We start from the raw sequence: 20337 nt of genomic DNA, 5'->3' as shown, positions 1-20337 counted from the left end.
TGTTGGGGGCTCCTGTCTGTTCGTCTGTCCCTGGGCCTGGGGTGTGTGTGTGTGTGGCTGTCCCCGGGCCTGGGTGTGTGTGTGGCTGTCGGGGGCTCCCGTCTGCCCCGGGCCGTGTCTGTGGCTCCGGGCGCGGGGCTCCCGTCCGGCCCTTCTCGCCCGCAGGGGAGGCTCCACGGCGGCCGGGCGGCGGGCTTGCAGCCGGGGGCGGGGTGGGAAGCGAAACCCGCGGGGATCCGGGGCGGGAGCGGGAAGTTGCGAAAGCGGCAGGCTCGGATCGCGAGCCATGGACGCGGCCGCGGCCACGGCCCCGGCCGGCTCCGGCTCCCCGGGGCCCGGCTCCCCGGCGGCCCCCGACCTGGAGGCGGTGCCGCTGGTGGCGCTGAACTTCGCGGTGCGGCGGCGGCTCGGGCTCTACCTCAACCCACGAGCCCCGGTGGCCGCCGACTGGACGGCGCTGGCCGAGGAGCTGGGCTACGAGTACCTGGAGATCAAGCACCTGGAGGCGCAGCCCGACCCCGCCGCCCGCCTGCTGGAGGACTGGCAGGGCCGCTGCCCCGGCGGCGCCACCGTGGGCCGCCTGCTGGCGCTGCTGCGGGCCGTGGGCCGCCACGACATCCTGACCGACCTGGGCGGCCGCATCGGTGAGAGCCGGAGTTGAACCCACGCCCCAGGCCCCGCCGCTTCCTCCCGCTGCGCCCCCTTATTGCCTCTTCCCCCGCCCGGTGCTGCCCCCCTCGCCGAGCCCGGCGCCGGCCCTGCAGCCGCTGCCCGGCCAGGGGGCGCCCACAGCCCCTCGTGTGTCCGGCTGTGCCGCTCCCCTCCCCTCGGCCCCTCTGTTTGACAGCTGCGCCGGGCCGCTGGGGCTGGACTCCTCCCCGGGTCGCTGTAGGAGCCTGGGGGGCTTGTGAAAGAGGAGAGTGGCCTTTGGCACAGCCCTTGGGGGGGGCCGAGCCTGCGCGCTTTGGTGGGGCACAGTTCAGCCTGATCGCTGGATGACCGTCTAAATAGGTTCTGGTGACATTATAGGCTACCTGCTTCATGGGCTGTACAGAAACAAAAGCACCCTGGAAGCAATTCTGATGATTCCCCCCACGCCCCACCCAAGACCGAATGAATAGTTTAGTTTCTCCTGGGCCTGGGACCGGATCTGTTCAATCTGCAGAGACAACTGGAAAAAGAAAGTTCTGGGAGGTTTGGTTTGGTTTGGTTTCCCCCCTGAAATTCAACATTAGTCAGTGTTAAAACTCTGGTGTAAGCATGGCTAGGTTTTGAGTGTGAACTGCTAGCCTGAAGTGGGTTTAGTTTGGCAGTTCTTGGTGGCTAACTTCCTTTATATCCTTGTCATCCTTTTGAGATTTGCTAGTTAATTTCAAAGCCTGATCTAGACTGATAGGTTAAAGAGTCACTGTCAGCTTGTTTAGGTCCTGAAATTTAGCTTTGTTTGGGAAAGCTAAAGCCTATGTGTGGCATCTGTAGAGAATTATAAATAATACCGGGATACTGCATAAGATACAGCTTTCTTTATGAAAATAATTTTTGAGGCCTAACCATAGTTTGAGTGGTATGCTTTTTGTTTTGCTTGTTGCTGTTCTACTCTGAAAACTGACATTGCAGTTACATATTTATTGTGCTTCTCTGATTTTTTTTTCATAGTAAACTTGCTCAGTTTTCAATGGAAAGAGAGAGCCTCATGTTTCTGCTAGTTACCAGCCCTGCAAATTCACCCTGCATCCTTTCTGTCTTGCATGTGATCTCCAGTGATATAAATCCTGCAGGTCCAACAATGCCTTTGGCAACATTAGCCATGAGAGAGTTTGCCCAGGTGACATGGAGGGCATGACCTGAAAGTAATGGGATTGGACTGAGAGTCTGATTTGGCTAGCAGAATCTTCAGGTCTGGTGATGATCCATGGGATGGAGCCCAGCTTGACTGTGTCAGAGCACAGCCTGAATTTGTGGACCTGGTAGTTGTGTGGGCCGGAATTATTTTTCACCTGAGCAAACTTGATACAGGAATCCATGAGAAATAATAAATAAATAAATACAGAACGCCACAGAGCCATTTTCACAAAGCATTATTTACGATAGAACCACGCTTTACGGGAACCCAAATGGCACTAACTGGAAATGAAGTTTTATCACCTAAATATTTCTCAGGTCTCTTTCGAGTCACAAGTTATGCTTGACACTGAGTGTCTATAGGCTGTACACTTGCTGGGCTACTGGTGGGGAAGTGAGAGATCTCATTTCCTGTTACTTGCTGATGAGAAATCAAGATGGAAAACTTCACCACTGCATCTTGCAAAACACCAAATAGATAAACCAGTGATCTAGTGTAGAGATTCCCACTGGGTCCCTCCTACTCCCACATGTATTTTGAGGACCCTCTGCTGCTTTTTTTTTTTTTTTAAGGGACCTGTTATCAGTGTTATGCCTCGTGAGCCTCAGTCTGTTTTTGTTTTTTTTTTTGAGGTCCATAACAAGAAGCAGAGACTTCTGGCTGGGTGAGAAGGTTTGAACTTACAACCCAAATGAAGCTGCACTTCAGAAGCTCTTCATTCTGGCACTGATGCTCTTAATTCAGGAGCTGACTTTTCAGTTCTTCTTGCCACATTAACACGTACAGTTTCGTTCAGGAAGAGGCACTGAGTCTGAATGCCTTTCAAAAAGGGAATATAGAACCAAATGGTTTTAACTGGGTGGGGCCTGAAGGTTGAGGAGGCTCCCAGCTGAGAGTCACATTGAGACGTTCACACTGGAGACTATAGCTTGGGTCTGATCCTGTGCTACTTACTGAGCACCCTAAGCTCTCATGAAAGTCAGTGGGAGATGATTGCTCTCAGGATCAGGTCCCTAACCTGCATTAAAAAAAAATGGAGGATTCAGCCACCCATATCGTTAGTACAGAAATTTGGGCTTTACACAGTGCTGCTTCTTGATCTGAGTGTCCTGGTTGTGTTATATGTTTGGATGTAAGACTCTTTGTGAGGCACATAATTGATCCATAACTAAGCCCCTTTGTTTTCCATTTAAACCGATTTTTACCAAAAAATCCCGAGTTTTACAAAAAGTATTATTCATTTTTTTTCCGATTTTCACCCTACTTTTGTATCATTCAAATATATTTAAAAAGCTTGTTTGATTAGGAAAATACAATACCTTATATGAGATGTATGTATTACGATCATGCATCTGTGTGTATATGCAAAGCTGCCCATTGAAATAAGGCTATGTATTAGTCTAGAAAAGACAGATAATAAACCACCAGGCACACGCAAGCTCTGAAGTGTGTGCACAGCTGAACGTACTGATGAATCTCACACCCACCACATGCACACTTCATGCTGTTAGTGGATAATGGTTTAAAGATTTGACACACTAAAATGGGAAGGAAACAGAAATCTGTATCAGAATACGTTTCAGAGCACAAGGAAGTATTCAAAAGTTTAAAAAACAAACAAAAATAGGAGAAAAGGATGAAGTTGAGTGTATGCGCTGCAAATGGTGTGGCCCAATTATTAAATGTAAATGTTTATAGGCTAAGAGATCTAAGTCTACAACAGTAAACTGTTCATTCAGATAAAAAGTTTTATTTGGGAATTAGAGATCTATTGTTTTCTTAAACTCAGAAGTGGCATTGTTTTTTGAGTTCTGTTTTAGCTCTGCAGCAAACCACATTGAATTCCGTTCATCAAAGCATTAATCTACTGAATACTTTCCCCCTGTCCTTCTGTCCACCAAAATAAACCCTGATATTTACCCAGAAAAATGATTAATAGTTTTTTGCATTGATTTTTCACCTGTTTTGGTTGTTGTGGTAATAAACACCTATAAATTTCTGGGGGAAATTAAATCAAAAACCGAAACCGAAGGGGCCTATCCATAGCATAGAATTCCAAAGACTGCATGTGGTCTGTGGCATGCACTTCGGAACCAACCTCTCTTTCCATGCCGCCGTGGGTCAACTGTTCCATCCCAATGGATGGCAACAATACGCAATAATTATAGCAACAATACGTATCATCATTCCTGAAGAGGTGGTGTCTAGTCTAGCCTTAATAGTTCCCATTCCAGCAATGGCAATTCTGCCTCCCTTAGCAGCTCTTTCCATTGCCTGATTGTCCTTAGGGTTGTAAAGCTCTTTACCTTGGTGTGTTTGTCCCAAATCTTCCTTGCAAAAGCCCATTACTTTTTGTTGCTTTCTTGCTGACTAGTGACAAAAACTGGTACTTGTCTGCTTAATAATTAATCTCCCTCAGTTGTCTTTTTTCCCCTACTCGGAACATGCCCAGTTCATCTACCCTTTCCTCGTAGGGTTTATTTGTTTATAATTTTTGCTCCTCTCCTTCAGCTTCCCTTATGCATTTCAAGATCAGAGCTATGTTATATGCCTTATGTTGAGGTTATCTGCATAGACTGGATGGGGTTTATACAACTGCATGGAACTCGGCCATAGGTGAGAGGTTTATCGCAGGAGTGGGTGGGTGAGATTCTGTGGCCTGCGTTGTGTAGGAGGTCAGACTAGATGATCATGATGGTCCCTTCTGACCTTAATATCTATGAATCTATTTCAGTTTGCAGGCTTTGTGCACTCTCATCTAGTTGGTTTTGTTCTTATGGTTTCAGACCCCTTGATGGTCACTTTGACTTTGTGCCCTAGTTAACACATGACTCAAAGCAAAACTCATTCAACATTTCCTAGCATGGAGACTGACCCATGCCAAAACTACTGGAAACCATTAATCAGCTCAGGTTGGCTGGAAAACCTCATCTCAATTTCAGTGAAATTGGCCTCAATTTTGTATGTGTAACAATACTATGTGGGTTTTACCAGGATTGGTGTGTCATTCTGAAAGTTTTGCCTCAGTCAGAAGCTTTCACTCTTGGAGATGGATGGGCAGAAGGATTAGCGCATGTTTGCATCATTAATGGAATAATCTGAAGTGCTCAAATAAGTGTGTATGACCCTGAACAGACTAATGAGGAGAGCATGAACATAGTGTCAGAGGCTTGAATTAAATTCTGATAAGGAACTGGGAAACAGTCTAGAGAAATTCAGATAAGGCCACTCACTGTATATTCCATTTATACAATGTGGGGGGAAAAATATATTTTTTAAAATGTTCATTTGCCATCTCATGCACCCAAATGACTTGTTTTCATCCAGCTTCTGGTACTTCCCCTGTAAGCTCTCTGAATAGCTCTGATTTTTCCTCTTGGTCTCTTTTGTTGTTTTTTCTTTACCCAGTTATTATTTTAAAATGTGTCATTACTTCCAGTAGATTCTCTTTCCTGCTATTTCCAGTCCCGCGGCAATTGTTCTCATCACAAAGACCAGCCTGTGCAACACACCAGCATCACTAAGATCCAGAGGGTTGCATGATGTCTGAAAGGGTTGCATGATGTCTGATTAAAAATTATACATTAAAAAAACACACAGCAATATTTCAGAGTTTGCTTTTCTCCATTTGTGCTTTTTGTTTGCATTTTGCACTTCCACTTGGGAAGTGGAAAAAACACTAGTCAGTTTTCAGGTTGTTGTTTTTTTCTAATAGTTTCAGATCTAGTCTTACTCACTAGTTCTCATGCACTAGTACAGTGCTGCAATGGGTTGGTTATATACACTACAGGGGAATTTTAAAAAACAAATTTAAAAATTTTAAATTTTAAAAAACAAATCATTACTATTTTCATTTAGATTGTTTAAAAAATAAAGTTAATGAACATATTTCTACTTGTAACAAACCTATATCCACGCAGGATTTCATGGGAACTTCATAGCAGCAATGGATCAGAGTCCAGATCTTACTGCTCTAGAAGAACATACTACCACAACTTGAGCTAAGGGAGAATCTCCGCTGACAGTTACTGTAATCAGCCCTATTCTGCTGTGGGTTTATCTAGATTCTTATATGGCCTTCCTCACTATAGTATCTGAACGTCTGATTCTGAGACTGATCATCAATTCTGATTCCATCTTCTAGAAGGATGGTTTAGTCCAGTGGTTCTCAAACTTTTTTTTTCATGCACCACTTGAAAATTGTTGAGGATCTCGGCGTACCACTTAATGATCTTTCCAAATGTTGTTTGTACTGTTAGCTAACTTTTGTAAAGTGCTTTGGATAAAAGCACTATATATAAAACAACAATAATAATTAACGTTTTTTTTTGTTCTACAGATAAAAGCACACAACTCACATATTTTTATATCAGTAGTCTTACCTTTCTAATGCGATGGATGTGCCCCCCGAGCTGGGGCTGGGAAAGAAGGGGTCTCTCCCTCTCTCCCCCACCACGGCAGCCCCTGAGCTGGGGCTGGGAAGGAGGGGGGGGGTCTCTCCCCCACCACGGCAGCCCCTGAGCTGGGGCTGGGAAGGAGGGGGGGGTCTCTCCCCCACCACGGCGGCCCCTGAGCTGGGGCTGGGAAGGAGGGGGGGGTCTCTCCCCCACCACGGCAGCCCCTGAGCTGGGGCTGGGAAGGAGGGGGGGGGGGTCTCTCCCCTGCATCCGCAGCCCTGGAGCTGTGGAAAGATGCCTCTTTGTCTGGCTGCTGCAGCCCTGCACATTCCAAATCCCCCCCCCACCCCCTCCTCTCACCACTGCCCCCTCCCTCCTACTGCCTATTCCCCCCTAAGGCCACCTTACATGTGCGTCTTCTCACCTCACCTTACATGTGCGTCTTCTCCAGGGTCCAGGCACCTAATTAGTGGAGCCACACCTGCGTGGCTCCACTAATTAGGTGTGTGGCCCTTCATTCTCTTGTGTGCAGCCGCCCAGGCGCGCACCTTAGAGGGAACTATCTGCGGACCACCTGAATGGAGCTTGTGGACCACTGGTGGACCGTGGACCACAGTTTGAGAACCTCTGGTTTAGACAAATCTTGCATCTTGGCAAAGGGTTAGACTAGATAACTCTTGTGGTCCCTTCTAACCCTATGATTCTTAGCTAATAGTATACAGATGTGCTAGTCAGTTCATTACATTTATTATTATTAGATTTTTATGAAGACTTAAAAAAAATCCGATGAAGTGAGCTGTAGCTCACGAAAGCTCATGCTCAAATAAATTGGTTAGTCTCTAGGGTGCCACAAGTCCTCCTTTTCTTTTTGCGAATACAGACTAACACGGCTGTTACTCTGAAACCTCTTAAAAAAACAAAACTCCCGAGTCTCTCAACCCCTAGATTTTGGCCCCAAACTACCTGATGGTGTTTCATTAAGTATTAGTTAGAGACTCAAAATGGGCAACAATGAAAGGAGAACATGGAGATGTTAAAACCTATGGAGTCACTGCTCTGGTGATATTTGCATACATTGTATGTGCTGTTCAATGAGAACAACAACACCTAAATAACACCTTTTGTCCAGTCTCTCAGTGCATCCTACACACAACTAATACTCCGAAATTAATTCACCTTAACGTTGTAAGTCCCTTTTACTTTCAAGTCAGAATGTTGCTGAAGGACTGGGGTGCTTTTTGTATTTTGTTTAGTTACCGCTAAGCGAGTTCCTCTGTGTATTGAACCTCAGCAGCATGATCAGCATCAAGTGAGCCTTTTGTGTTTCTTGCAGAAGAGGACTGTAAGAAGTACCTACAGAGGAAAGAGCAGCCTCTTCAGGTGCCAGCAGTAGACAGCAGTGTCCCGAAGACATTGGAGATGTCAGGCATCACTACCAGAGATGATCCTTACGGTAAATAGCCATAGATCTATAGATTTAATAACAGATATACTGTGCTAGGGCTTGTCTTCTATGTATTAGACCCCTGTGAGAAGTACTGAGAATCATTCACCTCCCTTCCTATCTCTGTCCTTCCCTCAACCTATGCATATACATGACATCCTGACCAAGCAGGGAGATAGGATTGAAATACTCAGGGAGGGAAGAGGGGCAGTAGGGCAAATGTAAATGAGGCTAGAGAGTAGTAGTGCAATAAAATATGTGGAACTCTGTGCAGTTTTATAGGCCTAAGGCCAGTGCAGCATGATATTGTGCCAGGACCACTTTCTGGAAAAAGCTTTCATCTTGTCAGAGTTCATTGCATGGATCTAAATTTTCATTCATTTGGAAGGAGACCTTTTTAGGTGAGCGGGATCACAAAGCCCGGTTTACCAGTTTAGGCCCTGAGCCTGAAAACAGAGCCCCACCATTTGAATCCTGTGGGGCTCCCCTCAGGTACAAGGTTCTGCCTGTGTGGATCTGATTTTAGTATCTGGGCCATAGAATGCTAATGTTTTCCCTACCCCACTTTTAGGGCCTGATCCTTCACTACATTAATGCAGTTTTATGCTGGCACAACGCCGCTGAAATCAGTGTTGTCATGCTGGTGTAAAACTGGAGTAACACAGTGAGGAATTGAGCCAGTAGAGGTTGGGCACCCAGTTGTGCAAAATGCTAGCCTTAAAATAAGGCACCTGAATCTGTGGTTGGGCACTGAATAAATAAAAGAAGGCCTCAGTGAGAGCTGTAGGTGGCTAACTCAGTTAGGTCACTTATTCAGGTGTCTGATACCCAAGTCAGAAAATATTGGCCAGTCTTCTCCCCATTAGATTTATTTCTCATATAGCTCTCTTTGTGGCATGTTTGTATTTCCCAAATCTGAGGGCCTGCCTGATACTGTTGTAAATAGTGAGTGTAGTGTTGCCCTTACGTGAATTATCTGCAGGGACTGAACCTTAGAGCTCTGGATTTAGAAGCAGGAGACTCTACTGCCTGGACCAAACAACCAGATTCATTAGCCCAAAAGCTGCAGCCAACTCAGTCATAAATCTCTGTATGAGGACTAGCCACTAGAGGGGGACAGAGAGCCACACTGTGCTAATATGGGTGAGGTGAAGTTATGAATCCGAGGCTCCAGTACGTGTGGTTGAATTGAATTAATTTAATATGTCTGCATATAATTCTGAATGGTTTCAGGGAACACACCAGAGCTGTTTGATGCCTTCATCTGTTACTGTCAAAAAGACATTCACTTTGTCCAAGAGATGATCAGAGAGCTGGAACAAACGGAGTTCAAGCTGAAGCTGTGTGTGTTTGATCGGGATGTCCTGCCAGGATCGTGTGTGTGGTCCATCACTAGCGAGCTTATAGAGAGACGGTGAGTGAACAATGTTTGCGGGGGGGGGACTGGCTGAAAGGAAAGTATTTGTTAGATTTTTCCAGTGTAAGACTTTGGGTAAGCCAAAGGAGAATTGGTTCCTTGGGACCAGATTTGCCCTCTCCTGTTGGAGCATGCAGGATGGGATAGAGAGACAGGGAAACTCCACAGTGAAGTATTTGTGGAGTTTCCTATTTGCCATCACCTCAAGAAGGAACGGGGGGAGGTGTCCCAAACCAAGACCCCTCCTTATGGCACCACTGGTCTCTGCGCTCTCTTCTGCTGTTTGGATACCCTGTGGTTGCTCAAAGGCAGCTGTGAAGGGGGCCCAGCAGGAGATAAAACAGCTCCCAGCTGCATCAACTCCCACACAGCCAGATTTCCACACAGAAATCCAGTAAGTTTTCAAGAGACAGTGTTGTGGAGAGTCACTCTGGCCCTCACCCCAGGACTCCTTAGAGCCCGTTTCATAGAGTTCAAGGGGGAGTTGTCCCACAGAGGGTTAACTCCTCCACCTCCCTCCTTATGCCCAGAGGGGAGATCTGTCTGGAGAGAGCGTCAATGCCTCTGTGTGAAGGAAAATGCACCAGCACTAGTACTTTTTCCTTTATCCAGTTGATTTTTCCACCCAGTGGAACATTATGATGTCAGTTCTCTCTCTGGACAGCTAACAGCTACCTGTGCAGAGTGTAAGCACCTTGGAGCAGCCAGGGAATTCAGAAGAGAGATCTGTCTTCTCCCCAAGACACTGGTGGTGCACAGGGGAACTTATACATGCTCAGTGAAAAAATAAACCACTTCTTAGCTATCCTAATGGCTACTTGTCTGGATTTCCGAAGGATCCTTTCAGACAGAGGGGGTTGTTATGGTAGCATCTCTAGGCTCCAGCCAGGATCAGGGGCCTATTGTGCAAGGCACTGTACAAATACACAGGCAGATGATGCTCTGAAGAACTCACCATGTAATGTAAGACAAGACATATCAAATGAGTGTAAGTAATGAGTAGAAGGAGGATGAAGCTAACAGTAATGAGGTCTTGTGGTTCTGTAGCTTACTGTTAGCTAATGCACAACTTGATGGTTCCAAATCATTGTAACACGTTTTCAAAAATATACATTAATATCAGTGATACCCACCTGATATCATAGTATGAGATTATACTGTTAAAGACTGTATCATAATGCATTCGTACAAGGGGGCTGAATTAAGGATGCACAAGTGACCTTAATTCTGGCATTCCTAACTTCTGAGTACTTGACTTTGCAATCCCAATAATGTTCCCTTTACGTATGTTTTTTGTGTGTAATATATATACAGATGTAAGTAAAGTATCAAAACACTTCAGATTTTATTGACATTAGAGCTGGAACACTGTTGATGGTTGCATGTTTTCAGCAGAACAGTGCTATAAAATATATATTTTTCCAGCAAGCATGAAAAGCATCTCTCTTTCGTTCAGTTAATAACCAATTTTTCCCCACTCTCGGTTTAAATCCAGGTGTAGGAAGATGGTGGTTGTTATTTCAGATGATTACCTAGACAGCAATGAATGTGATTTCCAGACCAAATTCGCTCTTAGCCTTTCCCCAGGTAAGAGAATTCAGATGGCCCATTAAGGGTACATTTTCCCACAACAATGCATAGTCAATGTTGTTCTTAATTATTTGTATTACAGTAGCATCTAAAGGCCGCAGCTGAGATTGGTGCCCATTGAGCAAGGCATTGTACAAATGCAGAGTAACGGGTTGCTCTGCATTAACTTGCCAGGTGAACCCGGCTACCACACACTAAAAGATCCATAGGGAGCTTTGATGTTCTCCCATTTCAAACTGCGCTACATCAAAGTGCACTATGGATCTTTTAGTAGACAGCGGCAGGGTCCATCTGCCGAGTCAGTGCGTAGCAAACTAGTGTGCTGTAGATTCACATCCTGGCTTGCTGCACACTAACTCACAGTGTGGACAAGCCCTAGGAGACAGTCCCTGCCGAGAATAGCTGGAACAGATGAGGGGTGGGGAGGGCTGCAGAAGAGTAAAGTGATTTGCCAATGGCAGAGCTAGGAATAGAACCTAGATTTCCTGAAACCTAGCCCAGTGCTGTATCCACTTAGCACATTGTCTCGTGTGTGGAAAACCTTCCCCATGGCTAGTGCTGGCCCAGTGTTCAAAGGAAAAGAAAGGGATTTCACTCAGACCAAAGGATGTCATTCTTGAGAGCCATTACTGCTTCCTTGAGGGGGAATCAGAAGGGTAGGAGTCTGATCCTATGGAGACATTGGTAGAGTGATTGCTTGCTGCCCTTTAATTACCAGTGGGTGCTGCAACCTACAGTTCTGAGGGAAGTATGTTCATAGAAAAGGAAATGGTAGTAACCTAGAAAAGCCTGAAGATCTGGAGAAGTGGTTTAGGATCAGTCTACCCATTGTTTTTTGGTTACTTGAGTATCTTTTTAGATCCGCAGCTGCATCTGGATATCCCTACAGCACAGGTTGCCAAGAGTAAATCTTTCCAGTGGCATCTGGCCAGGAGGTTGTGGCATGTTGAATAATGAAATGGAGAGCGCTTATCAAATTTGTGGATAACAAAATCTCCCCAGCGGGGAGAGGTTGCAAGCACTTAGGAGGACAGGACTAGAATTCAAAATGATCTTGACTAATTGGAGAATTGGTCTGAAATCAACAAGATGAAATTCAGTAAAGACAAGTGCAAAGTACTTCACTTAAGAAGGAAAAATCAGATGTGAAGCTACCAAATGGGGAATAACTGGCTAGTGGGGTCATACTGCAGAAAAGGGTCTGGGGGCTATAGTGGATCGCGCTGAATACAAGTCAATGGGATGCAGTTGTGGAAAAGGCTAATACCATTCTTGGGTTTATTAACAGAAGTGTCGTGTGTAAGACACGGGAGGTAATTGTCTCACTCTGCTTGGCACTGGTGAGGCCTCAGCTGGAGTACTGTGTCCAGTTCTGGGTGCCACACTTTAAGAAAGGTGTGGACAAAGTGGAAGGGGAACAACAAAAATGACAAAGAGTTTAGAAAAGCTGACCTATGAGGAAAGGTTAAAAAACTGGGCATGTTTAGTCTTGAGAAACAATGAATGAGGGGGGCCTGATGACAGTCTTCTAATATGTTCAGGGGTCTTATAAGAAGGACAGAGATCAATTGTTCTCTGTGTCCCCTGAAGGAAGGACAAGAAGTAATGGGCTTAATCTACGGCAAGGGAGATTTAGGTTAGATATTAGGAAAAACTGTCTAACTGTAAAGGCAGTTAAGCTCTCAAACAGGTTTCCAAGGGAGGTTGTGGAATACCCATCATGCAAAGTTTTTAAGAACAGGTTAGACAAACACCTGTCAGGGATGGTCTAGGTTTACTTGGCCCTGCCTAAGTGAAGGGTGTTGGACTTGATGGCCTCTCAAGTCCTCTCGCTTCCACCCCTCCATTCTACATTCTTTCAGAGGCGGACTTCACCGCAGTTCTCCATGCCTTCATCACTGGCAGATTGGATTAATCCAGTCTGCTCAGTCAGGGCTATCCCTGTACTTCTCAGACTTCAGCTGGTGCAGAATGTTGTGCGTCTCGCATGGAACGCAGCACACCCATGCCCCAGCCATTGCATTAGTTGCCAGTTGGAGTTTTTGGTGCAGTTCATGGTACTGACTTATAAAGCTGTCAGGGTTCTCACCCCCCTCTGAACTCTGGGGTACAGATGTGGGGACCTGCATGAAAAGCCCCCTACACTTATTTTTACCAGCTTAGGTTAAAAACTTTCCCAAGGCACAAACTTTGCCTTGTCCTTGAACAGTATGCTGCCACCACCAAGTGATTTAGACAAAGAACAGGGAGAGGACCACTTGGAGTTCCTATTTCTCCAAAATATCCCCCCAAGCCCTTACACCCCCTTTCCTGGGGAGGCTTGAGAATAAACAAGATGAGCACAAACCAGCCTTGGATTTTTAAGACCCAAAAACCCAATCAGATTCTTAAAAATCAGAACTTTATTAGAAGAACAAAAAAAAAGATAAGAGAATAACTCTGTAAAATCAGAATGGAAGATAATCTTACAGGCAGTCAGATTCAAAACATAGAGAATCCCTCTAAGCAAAACCTTAAGTTACAAAAAGACACAAAAACAGGAATACACATTTCCTCCAGCACAGTGAATTTACAAGCCAAAACAAAGAAAACCTAATGCATTTTCTAGCTAGATTATTTACTAACTTTACAGGAGATGGAGGGCTTGCATCCTTGATCTGTTCCCAGCAAAGGTATCACACAGACAAACAAAAGCCTTTTTCCCCCCCTCCAGATTTGAAAGTATCTTGTCCCCTCATTGGTCATTTTGGGTCAGGTGCCAGCGAGGTTACCTTAGCTTCTTAACCCTTTAGAGGTGAAAGGATTTTGCCTCTGGTCAGGATGGATTTTAAAGCACTGTATACAGAAAGGTGGTTACCCTTCCCTTTATATTTATGACAAAAGCCATTCAAGGTTTGGCTTGTGTATGTTGTAACCTGTTCAGGGAGATTTGAGATGCATGTTCCCATGTGCGTTTGGCTAGGGGAAAGGGCCTTCGACGCTGGAACTTGCTGTCCAGGAGCATGGCCAGTTGAGTCACACTGGTGTAACTGAGACCGGAGTCAGGCCTAGGTGTATGGACCTGTGTGTGTGTGCTGCTGCTTTCACTCTATGGGGGATGTAAAGAATGGATTTATGGTTACGATGCAACTTTCTTTACTCACATGCCTGGGTGGACTGTCTTTCAGGTGCTCGCCACAAACGGCTGATTCCAGTCAAGTGCAAATCCATGAAGAATGAGTTTCCAAGCATCTTGAGGTTCATTACGGTCTGTGACTACACTAATCCCTGCACCAAAAAATGGTTCTGGATAAGACTGGCAAAATCCCTCTTGCTTCCATGAGACAAAGCTACATAAGCCAGGTGCCTTTTGATCCTGCACAGTTGTGCCTTCAGAAAAAAAGAAACTCTAATGTCCAGGTGTAGTCTATACAGTCTTTCAACATGTCAGAACTTTGATCCTTGCAATATTGTGCCTGGGGCCTGCAACAGACACACAAGTGATATCTGAAGGGGGGCTTAATTGCATTAAATGGGGAGTTAATTGCAGTAAAGGGACCACAATGCACTTCTCCAGGTGGGTAACTTGAAATGACCAAAGCGATATTGTACACAACTTTTATATGGTTTTAAACACTGTTACAGGGCTCCCGTAGTGGTATCTGGGGATTGTCAGGGGAATAGTTTCTCTCTTTAATCCCTGGTGAAATCTGATGGCTGGTTACTGACCCGTGTGAAATGAGTTTGGGGGTCTCAGTCTGGTTCCTAGTGGACAAATGCCAAATGCCATGAAAATCATTGATACCGGCACCTTGGTTGGGAGAGAGGCCAAGGATTGAACTACCCTTTTGTTCCCTAGAGGCAACCCTTCCAGATCCGGGTTGTAGCACACTGGAAGGGCAGGTTCCATCGCCGCTGCCCGGATTGTACCTGCTCTCTGGCTGTACGGAGGACTTCAATCTCCAGGACACTCTTTGTATTTAATGAGCAGCACATTTACTTAAACATCGTTTAACTATCTATAAGAAATTAACTGATCTCCCATTATTTTTAGCAATATCTGACTCTTGAGAAATGGCTGAAGTGAGTTTATTTTTTGTTTAATATTTTTTTCTCAATTTTGGTCTTTTAAAACATTTTACGTCATATTCCAACCTATTCAGAGAGTTAGTTACTCATGTAACGCCCCTATTGCTGACATCCTCTGAAACAGCCTTCCGACCTTGATCAACGATTGGTTCTTCGTTAAAAGCAAAAGCCATAGAGAAAGTCATACTAAATAATGAGGGTGCTGCTTGTAGCATGTATGTCTGTCCGTCTGTGCACATGTCCCATTTAACTAAGTGATCGCTCTTACATCAGCACTGGGAAATCATAGATCCTGTAATGTTTACAACAGATCAATCTCACGTTGATGGCTCAGTCTTGGATTTGTATTGCAGGACTGAACCCTTAACACACAAGGTGCTGAATACCTTCAGCTTCCATTGACTTGAATGGGAAAATTGAGCTAAGAACTTTCTAGGAGCAGCCCCTAAATCATCTGGCCTCTAAGAATCTCGCAGAACACACTGGCTTTAGAATGTCCCAAAACCAAAAGGATAAGTGTCTGACAAAGAATGCCTTACATTATAGATCAGACCTACGTAAAAACAAATAGTAATGTTTTAATATGAACATGTATATTTTAATTAATAGATTATGGAACTGTGATTAATTAATCCGTATACTTTAAATCTAAAAGACTCCCCAGTTGCTTGCATGAATGAGGTTAGGAGCACCACTATTGTTGCTGTAGTTGTATGCATCGTGTGGATCTTGACCTCAGAGGCTCTGTATGATCCAGCCCTTATGGAAACTTGGAGGGTGGGTGGGTTGTTTTGTTTGTTTGACAGGTTATTTTAAAACAGGGTTTTGGTAAATGTTTACTTTCCAAAGCAATGTGGTTTTCCTGTGCCTACAAATCTGTATTTGCTTGAGTTGCTGCAGGTTGGTTCATTCCTTCAGCCACTGATTTGCTATGGATTTTATTTCTTAAAAGGAGTCACTCGTGTACGTTTTCAAACAGTAGCCGATCATCCGTTTCTTGACTATTCATTGCAATATTAGCTGTGTTGAGTTCTTCTGTTAGAAATGTCTGTGTCTGAGTGTCTTTAAAGGACATTGATGTCTACTCATAAGCTGTTGCTATATGTTTTACCAACTTCTTTTTGCCCACTAGGTCTCTTGTAATAGACAAGCCAACCCTATTGTTGGGAACCTCAGTTAACTGAAGCTTGTTAATGCTCTTAGCATCAGTGCTGGGGAACACTTTTGGATGGGCCTGCAAAACACACTTTTTGCCATCTCTGCCATTAACATAGTGGTCTCCACCACTCTGATGAGATCACCCTGCATAGGTCTGTCCTGAGGATGTTGTGGGAATTAGTGAGAGAACTCTGGGGAAACCCCCAAACTTAGCTGATCTAAATGGATATAAATGTATCTCCCAGTCCTCTTGTCCTCTGGCCCTTGGTGCAGAAGTGGAGCACAGCTGCTTATCTTGGGATTCCTGCATCATTTCTAAATGTCAATTATATAAATAACCTGGGGTTCTGAGGACTGCTAGGTCCCCAGCCATTGTAGGGAATTGGATTGATTTTTTTTTGCTGAATATTAGCACTTCCCTAGTGTTTTACAAACATGAATACACCAGCGGTGGGATTGAACCTGATATGTTTGGATCTAAAAGCATGAGCTTCTGTTGAATGACTAGGTCTATTAACTCCGAAGGCTGTAGCAGAAACATAAAACTCTTCATGGTCTAGCCACTGGAGGGGGTACAGTGAGCCACACTTACACACATGACTGGTAGTGAATTACACCTCCTAATCCTGCTGGCTGGCAGGGGAAACTTGTCCCCAGTTCATAGCGGGGAAACAGGCACAGAAAGTTTAAGTGACTTATCCAACATTGCACCATCTGGAACCCACATTCCCTGACTCCCCGTGTCCTGTTTTAAGTAGGAAATGTTTGCACAGATATTGAACTCTTTGGCAGAGACTATAATTTTACAACGTTTGTACAGCGCCGTCTGTGGTGGGCCCTGATCTCTGGTTTGGACCTATAGCTGCTACAGCAATGCAGATAATAAAATGATACTATACTGTATTCATATTTACTAGGTGATGAAATGATAGATGAATATCTCTGCTCTCTGAATAGAAAAGATGCTGCTTTTGCAAGGAAAGAAACAGCAGCATCTTCATCGTTTCTAGTTCATCCAAACATACCCAGATGAATTTACCATTCCTAATAACCATCAGAGACCTCATATTGTCACCTAACCTCTCTGTGCCTCGGTTTCTTCACCTCTGTGTCTCAGAAGAAAGCTGCTGTTCTTTATAACTGCAAAGTATTGTTAATGAATGGGATGTGCATGTACTCAATTTTTTAAAATCAAGTCAAAAGTTCTTAAGTAGGCTAAAATAACTCTCTTGGGGTTAGAAGTAGTAATCCCAGAAATAGAAGGTCTGGAGGTTTAAAGAGGTACTTCCGTAATATACTGTATGTCAGGTGTCCCCAGACTTTTTATGTCATGCTGTCCCTTATGTAATCTGTCCATGCCCCTCCTGAGGGCTGGGAGCCAAGGCTGGGGCTGGAGCTGAACTGGGGCCATGGCTGGGAGTGGGGGCGGGCTGGAAGCTGGAAGCGGGAGCCATGCGGCTGGGAGGGGAGGCAGGCCGTGGTTGGGGGTCGAAGCTGGGGCTGGAATGGAGCTGGGGGCAGAGCGTGGCTGCGTGGTGCTCCGTCCCAACCCCTTGTGGGGGCTGGCCCTGGCCCCGCTGCACCCCCTGAATGTTTCTCCATGCCCCCCTAAAGGGGCACGCCTCACAGTTTGGGGACTGCTGCTGTATGCTAAAGTAACCTCAAGATCCTATGCACTTCTGAATTTGTCATAAATCTGTTCTGAGTGTGACATCTCCTTAAGTCATAAAATCGTATTTATCCCAAATGCAATTAAATTGCAATGGAGTGTTTCTCCCCCCTTCCACCTCGTCCTGTGCAGAGGAAGAGCCAAATCCTCAATGTGTTTTTAAAAAATTACCCACAAATGATGTTGGTTACATTGTATTTTTTTATCTCACTTTAAAACAATCAGAGCCGTGCTTGTTAATATCAAAACATTTATTTGTATATTTGCATTATTTTCTGTCCATTCTGATGTCCAGCTTTTGAAGGACATACATGTTTCATATCAACTGTTCCACTGGTTGGTTCTTTTTAAAAAGTTTTCCTACTTTTGAAATTGTGCCAAAAATAAAGACTGAAGAAAAGCAACAGGATTTGTGAACATGCTGTTTTTGTATCAGAGAACACCTGCCTTTATAGGGAAGTATGGTATTGGGTATTCAGCAGTGTGTAGCTCACTGCTGTGTCCCAGCAGGAACGCTACCAAGAAATTATGCTTCAGAAAGGTACAGTTCCTCTCCAGGTCTCATTCTTCACTTGACAAGATGTAGCCTCTTCCCTCTCCCATTGCCTGCATCCAGCCAGCTCTCTTAGCTGGCCTGTGGGGTGGTACCAGGGCTCTGCATATTCCCTGCACACTGGCTCATGGGCAAGGGGAGTATTGGGCATTCAGCCACTGTGCATCCATTCCCTCTATGCCCAGAGGTCCAAGTAGGTCTCACACAGCTGTACAGGATTGGGGGGGCTTGCCAGCTTTAACCCCTGGGCAGCTACCTAGGACCAGGGCACAATCTACCCTTAAGGTAATTTACACATGCAAACACAAAGCCTCTCAGGATCAGCTCTGCCTTCCAAAGGTAAGGTACAAGAATGCAGTTTTGCTCCATATCAGGCTAGGTTAAACAGTGTACTTGCATGATGCTATTATGTAGTCTAGTTTCCACTTGTATGCTATGAAGTGCCCAGCAATGGATGATACAAAACACACACAGTTCTGTGGGGAGCATATCTGAAAAGACTTAGGCGCTAACACTGAATTGAAGACCTTTACAAAACCCAACAGCGGGTAACATTTTCAAAAGTGCCCAAGTCCCATTGACTTTCAGTGAGACTTGGCTCCTAAATCCATTTTGAAAATTGGACTTAGGTGCCTAAGTCACTCAGGTTACAACTTCTGCCCTTGGTTGACGGTTGATGAGTATAACTTGGGGTAGAATTAGGTCTTCGGGTCTTGGTTTTTTTGTAGGTCTGTTCAGTCTCTTGACTGATAAAAGATCGTCTTGTGCTTGAGGCACAAAACTGGGAGCTAGGAGAGCTATTCCCGGTCCTGTCTCTGATTTGCTTTGTGACTTTGAGTAAGTCACTTAACCTCTGTGCACCTCAGTTTCCTCATCTATTAAATGAGAACAATATTTACCTGACAGATATTTATGCAGCATAATTCAGTAGGTTGTATGCAATGCTCTGAGCTCCTCAGCTGGAAGGTGATACACCAAGTAGTGTTCTCTCTGGATCAAATTCTGCTTTCAGTTATACCCGTATGGCCCCATTGAGATGAATGGAGTTGCCTCAGCATAAGAGCAATTTAGTCCAGAGCCTACATTCACAGGAAGAAAGATGGCAAAGGTGACATTATTATGCACAAAAAGGAGCAGGAAAAATGCTGCTTGATTATCTTTAGGAAAATAAAAGGAAGCAAACAAGTACAAGGGCTACATCACTAAAAAACACGCTATTAGACTTTAGTAAAGAGACCGAGCTAGCCGAACTCCAGAGGTTTTAGTTGATATCCGTCAGTCGGTCCTGGATGTAGTTCAAACAATCTACCGTTGGTAAGAGTTCTCCCAGGGCTAAATTATAGATACTTGTGTTTTCGCCAAATCCCATCAGCACATTTGTGTAATAGGAAAGCCTGGTGGAACTGCTTGAGGAGGACTCTGGAAGCATGCCCACCAAATTGTTCTTTTTGTAGCAAAACCACAGGCACCAGAGCGCAGATTGTTGTGTGTCTGCTCTGAAGTTGCCTCTAGCTTGTCTCCTCTCAGTTTAAAAAGAAAAAAAAAAGTTGATTTACAGTGAATTAATTTTTAACACATTCCAAGCCCTGATGAGAAACAATGCATGCTGAATTGTGATCAGCTAAGGACCCAATCTGGCAATAAACCTGCACTTCAAACACGTTGACGGTTGACGTCAACAGATCTGCCCATGCAAGTATTGTGGAAGTAGAACTCTCTGGTGCTGGTTCTCAGCTTGCCTACGCTGGTGCAAAGGTAGAGACATTTTGCCTACACCCAGTTTGTGCAATGATTTAACTCAATTGGTTTAAAAACCGATTGTATTAATGAACATCGCTATGTAATGTACGGGCAAGTGTGTATGTGCACCATTGCCCTCTGCTGCATGGAATAAAAACTAATGGGCACCAGCTCTAGCAATCTGGCCCGAGCGCCTCTTTAGAGGCCAGTTCTTCCCGCTTCTCTCCACTCCCAGGACACACTGCAGACAGGGCAATGGGCCCCACCCCATTACTTATTGTCCACAATAGCTAACCCTTTAAAGTGAGTTTTCTCAATGGGGTCAGAGCCTCATAGTTTATTTACAATCCTAGAAAGTAAGAAAATGCAAATGGTTGGTTGGGGTTTTTTATTCTAGATTTTACATGTACATTCATGCCAAGAAGGTTGCAGGGACTGAGTGGGGTTCACACACAGTC

The 20337-nt window shown here is 44.8% G+C and overlaps 1 protein-coding gene across 1 annotated transcript; it reads left to right on the top strand.

Annotated features, from left to right (window-relative positions):
* Window positions 1-286: 286 nt before the first annotated feature.
* MYD88 (MYD88 innate immune signal transduction adaptor) lies at window positions 287-17359 on the top strand. The gene is made up of 5 exons (XM_074943555.1): window positions 287-644; window positions 7574-7693; window positions 8918-9098; window positions 10597-10688; window positions 13859-17359. The coding sequence occupies exons 1-5, from the start codon at window positions 287-289 to the stop codon at window positions 14011-14013; spliced, it is 906 nt and encodes a 301-aa protein (XP_074799656.1). The 3' UTR covers window positions 14014-17359.
* The last annotated feature ends 2978 nt before the right edge of the window (window positions 17360-20337 follow it).

Source organism: Natator depressus, chromosome 2 (assembly GCF_965152275.1).
Source record: "Natator depressus isolate rNatDep1 chromosome 2, rNatDep2.hap1, whole genome shotgun sequence".
Taxonomy (NCBI): Eukaryota; Metazoa; Chordata; order Testudines; family Cheloniidae; genus Natator; species Natator depressus.
Note: the sequence above shows the minus strand (reverse complement) of the source record. Positions and strands in the feature narration are given on the sequence as shown.

Excerpts from the sequence above, each read along its gene's own strand:
- MYD88 (XM_074943555.1), top strand. The coding sequence starts at position 287 with ATGGACGCGGCCGCGGCCACGGCCCCGGCCGGCTCCGGCTCCCCGGGG. Across the intron at positions 9,099-10,596 it reads AGCGAGCTTATAGAGAGACG|GTGTAGGAAGATGGTGGTTG; the intron begins GTGAGTGAACAA and ends GTTTAAATCCAG. Across the intron at positions 10,689-13,858 it reads CGCTCTTAGCCTTTCCCCAG|GTGCTCGCCACAAACGGCTG; the intron begins GTAAGAGAATTC and ends ACTGTCTTTCAG.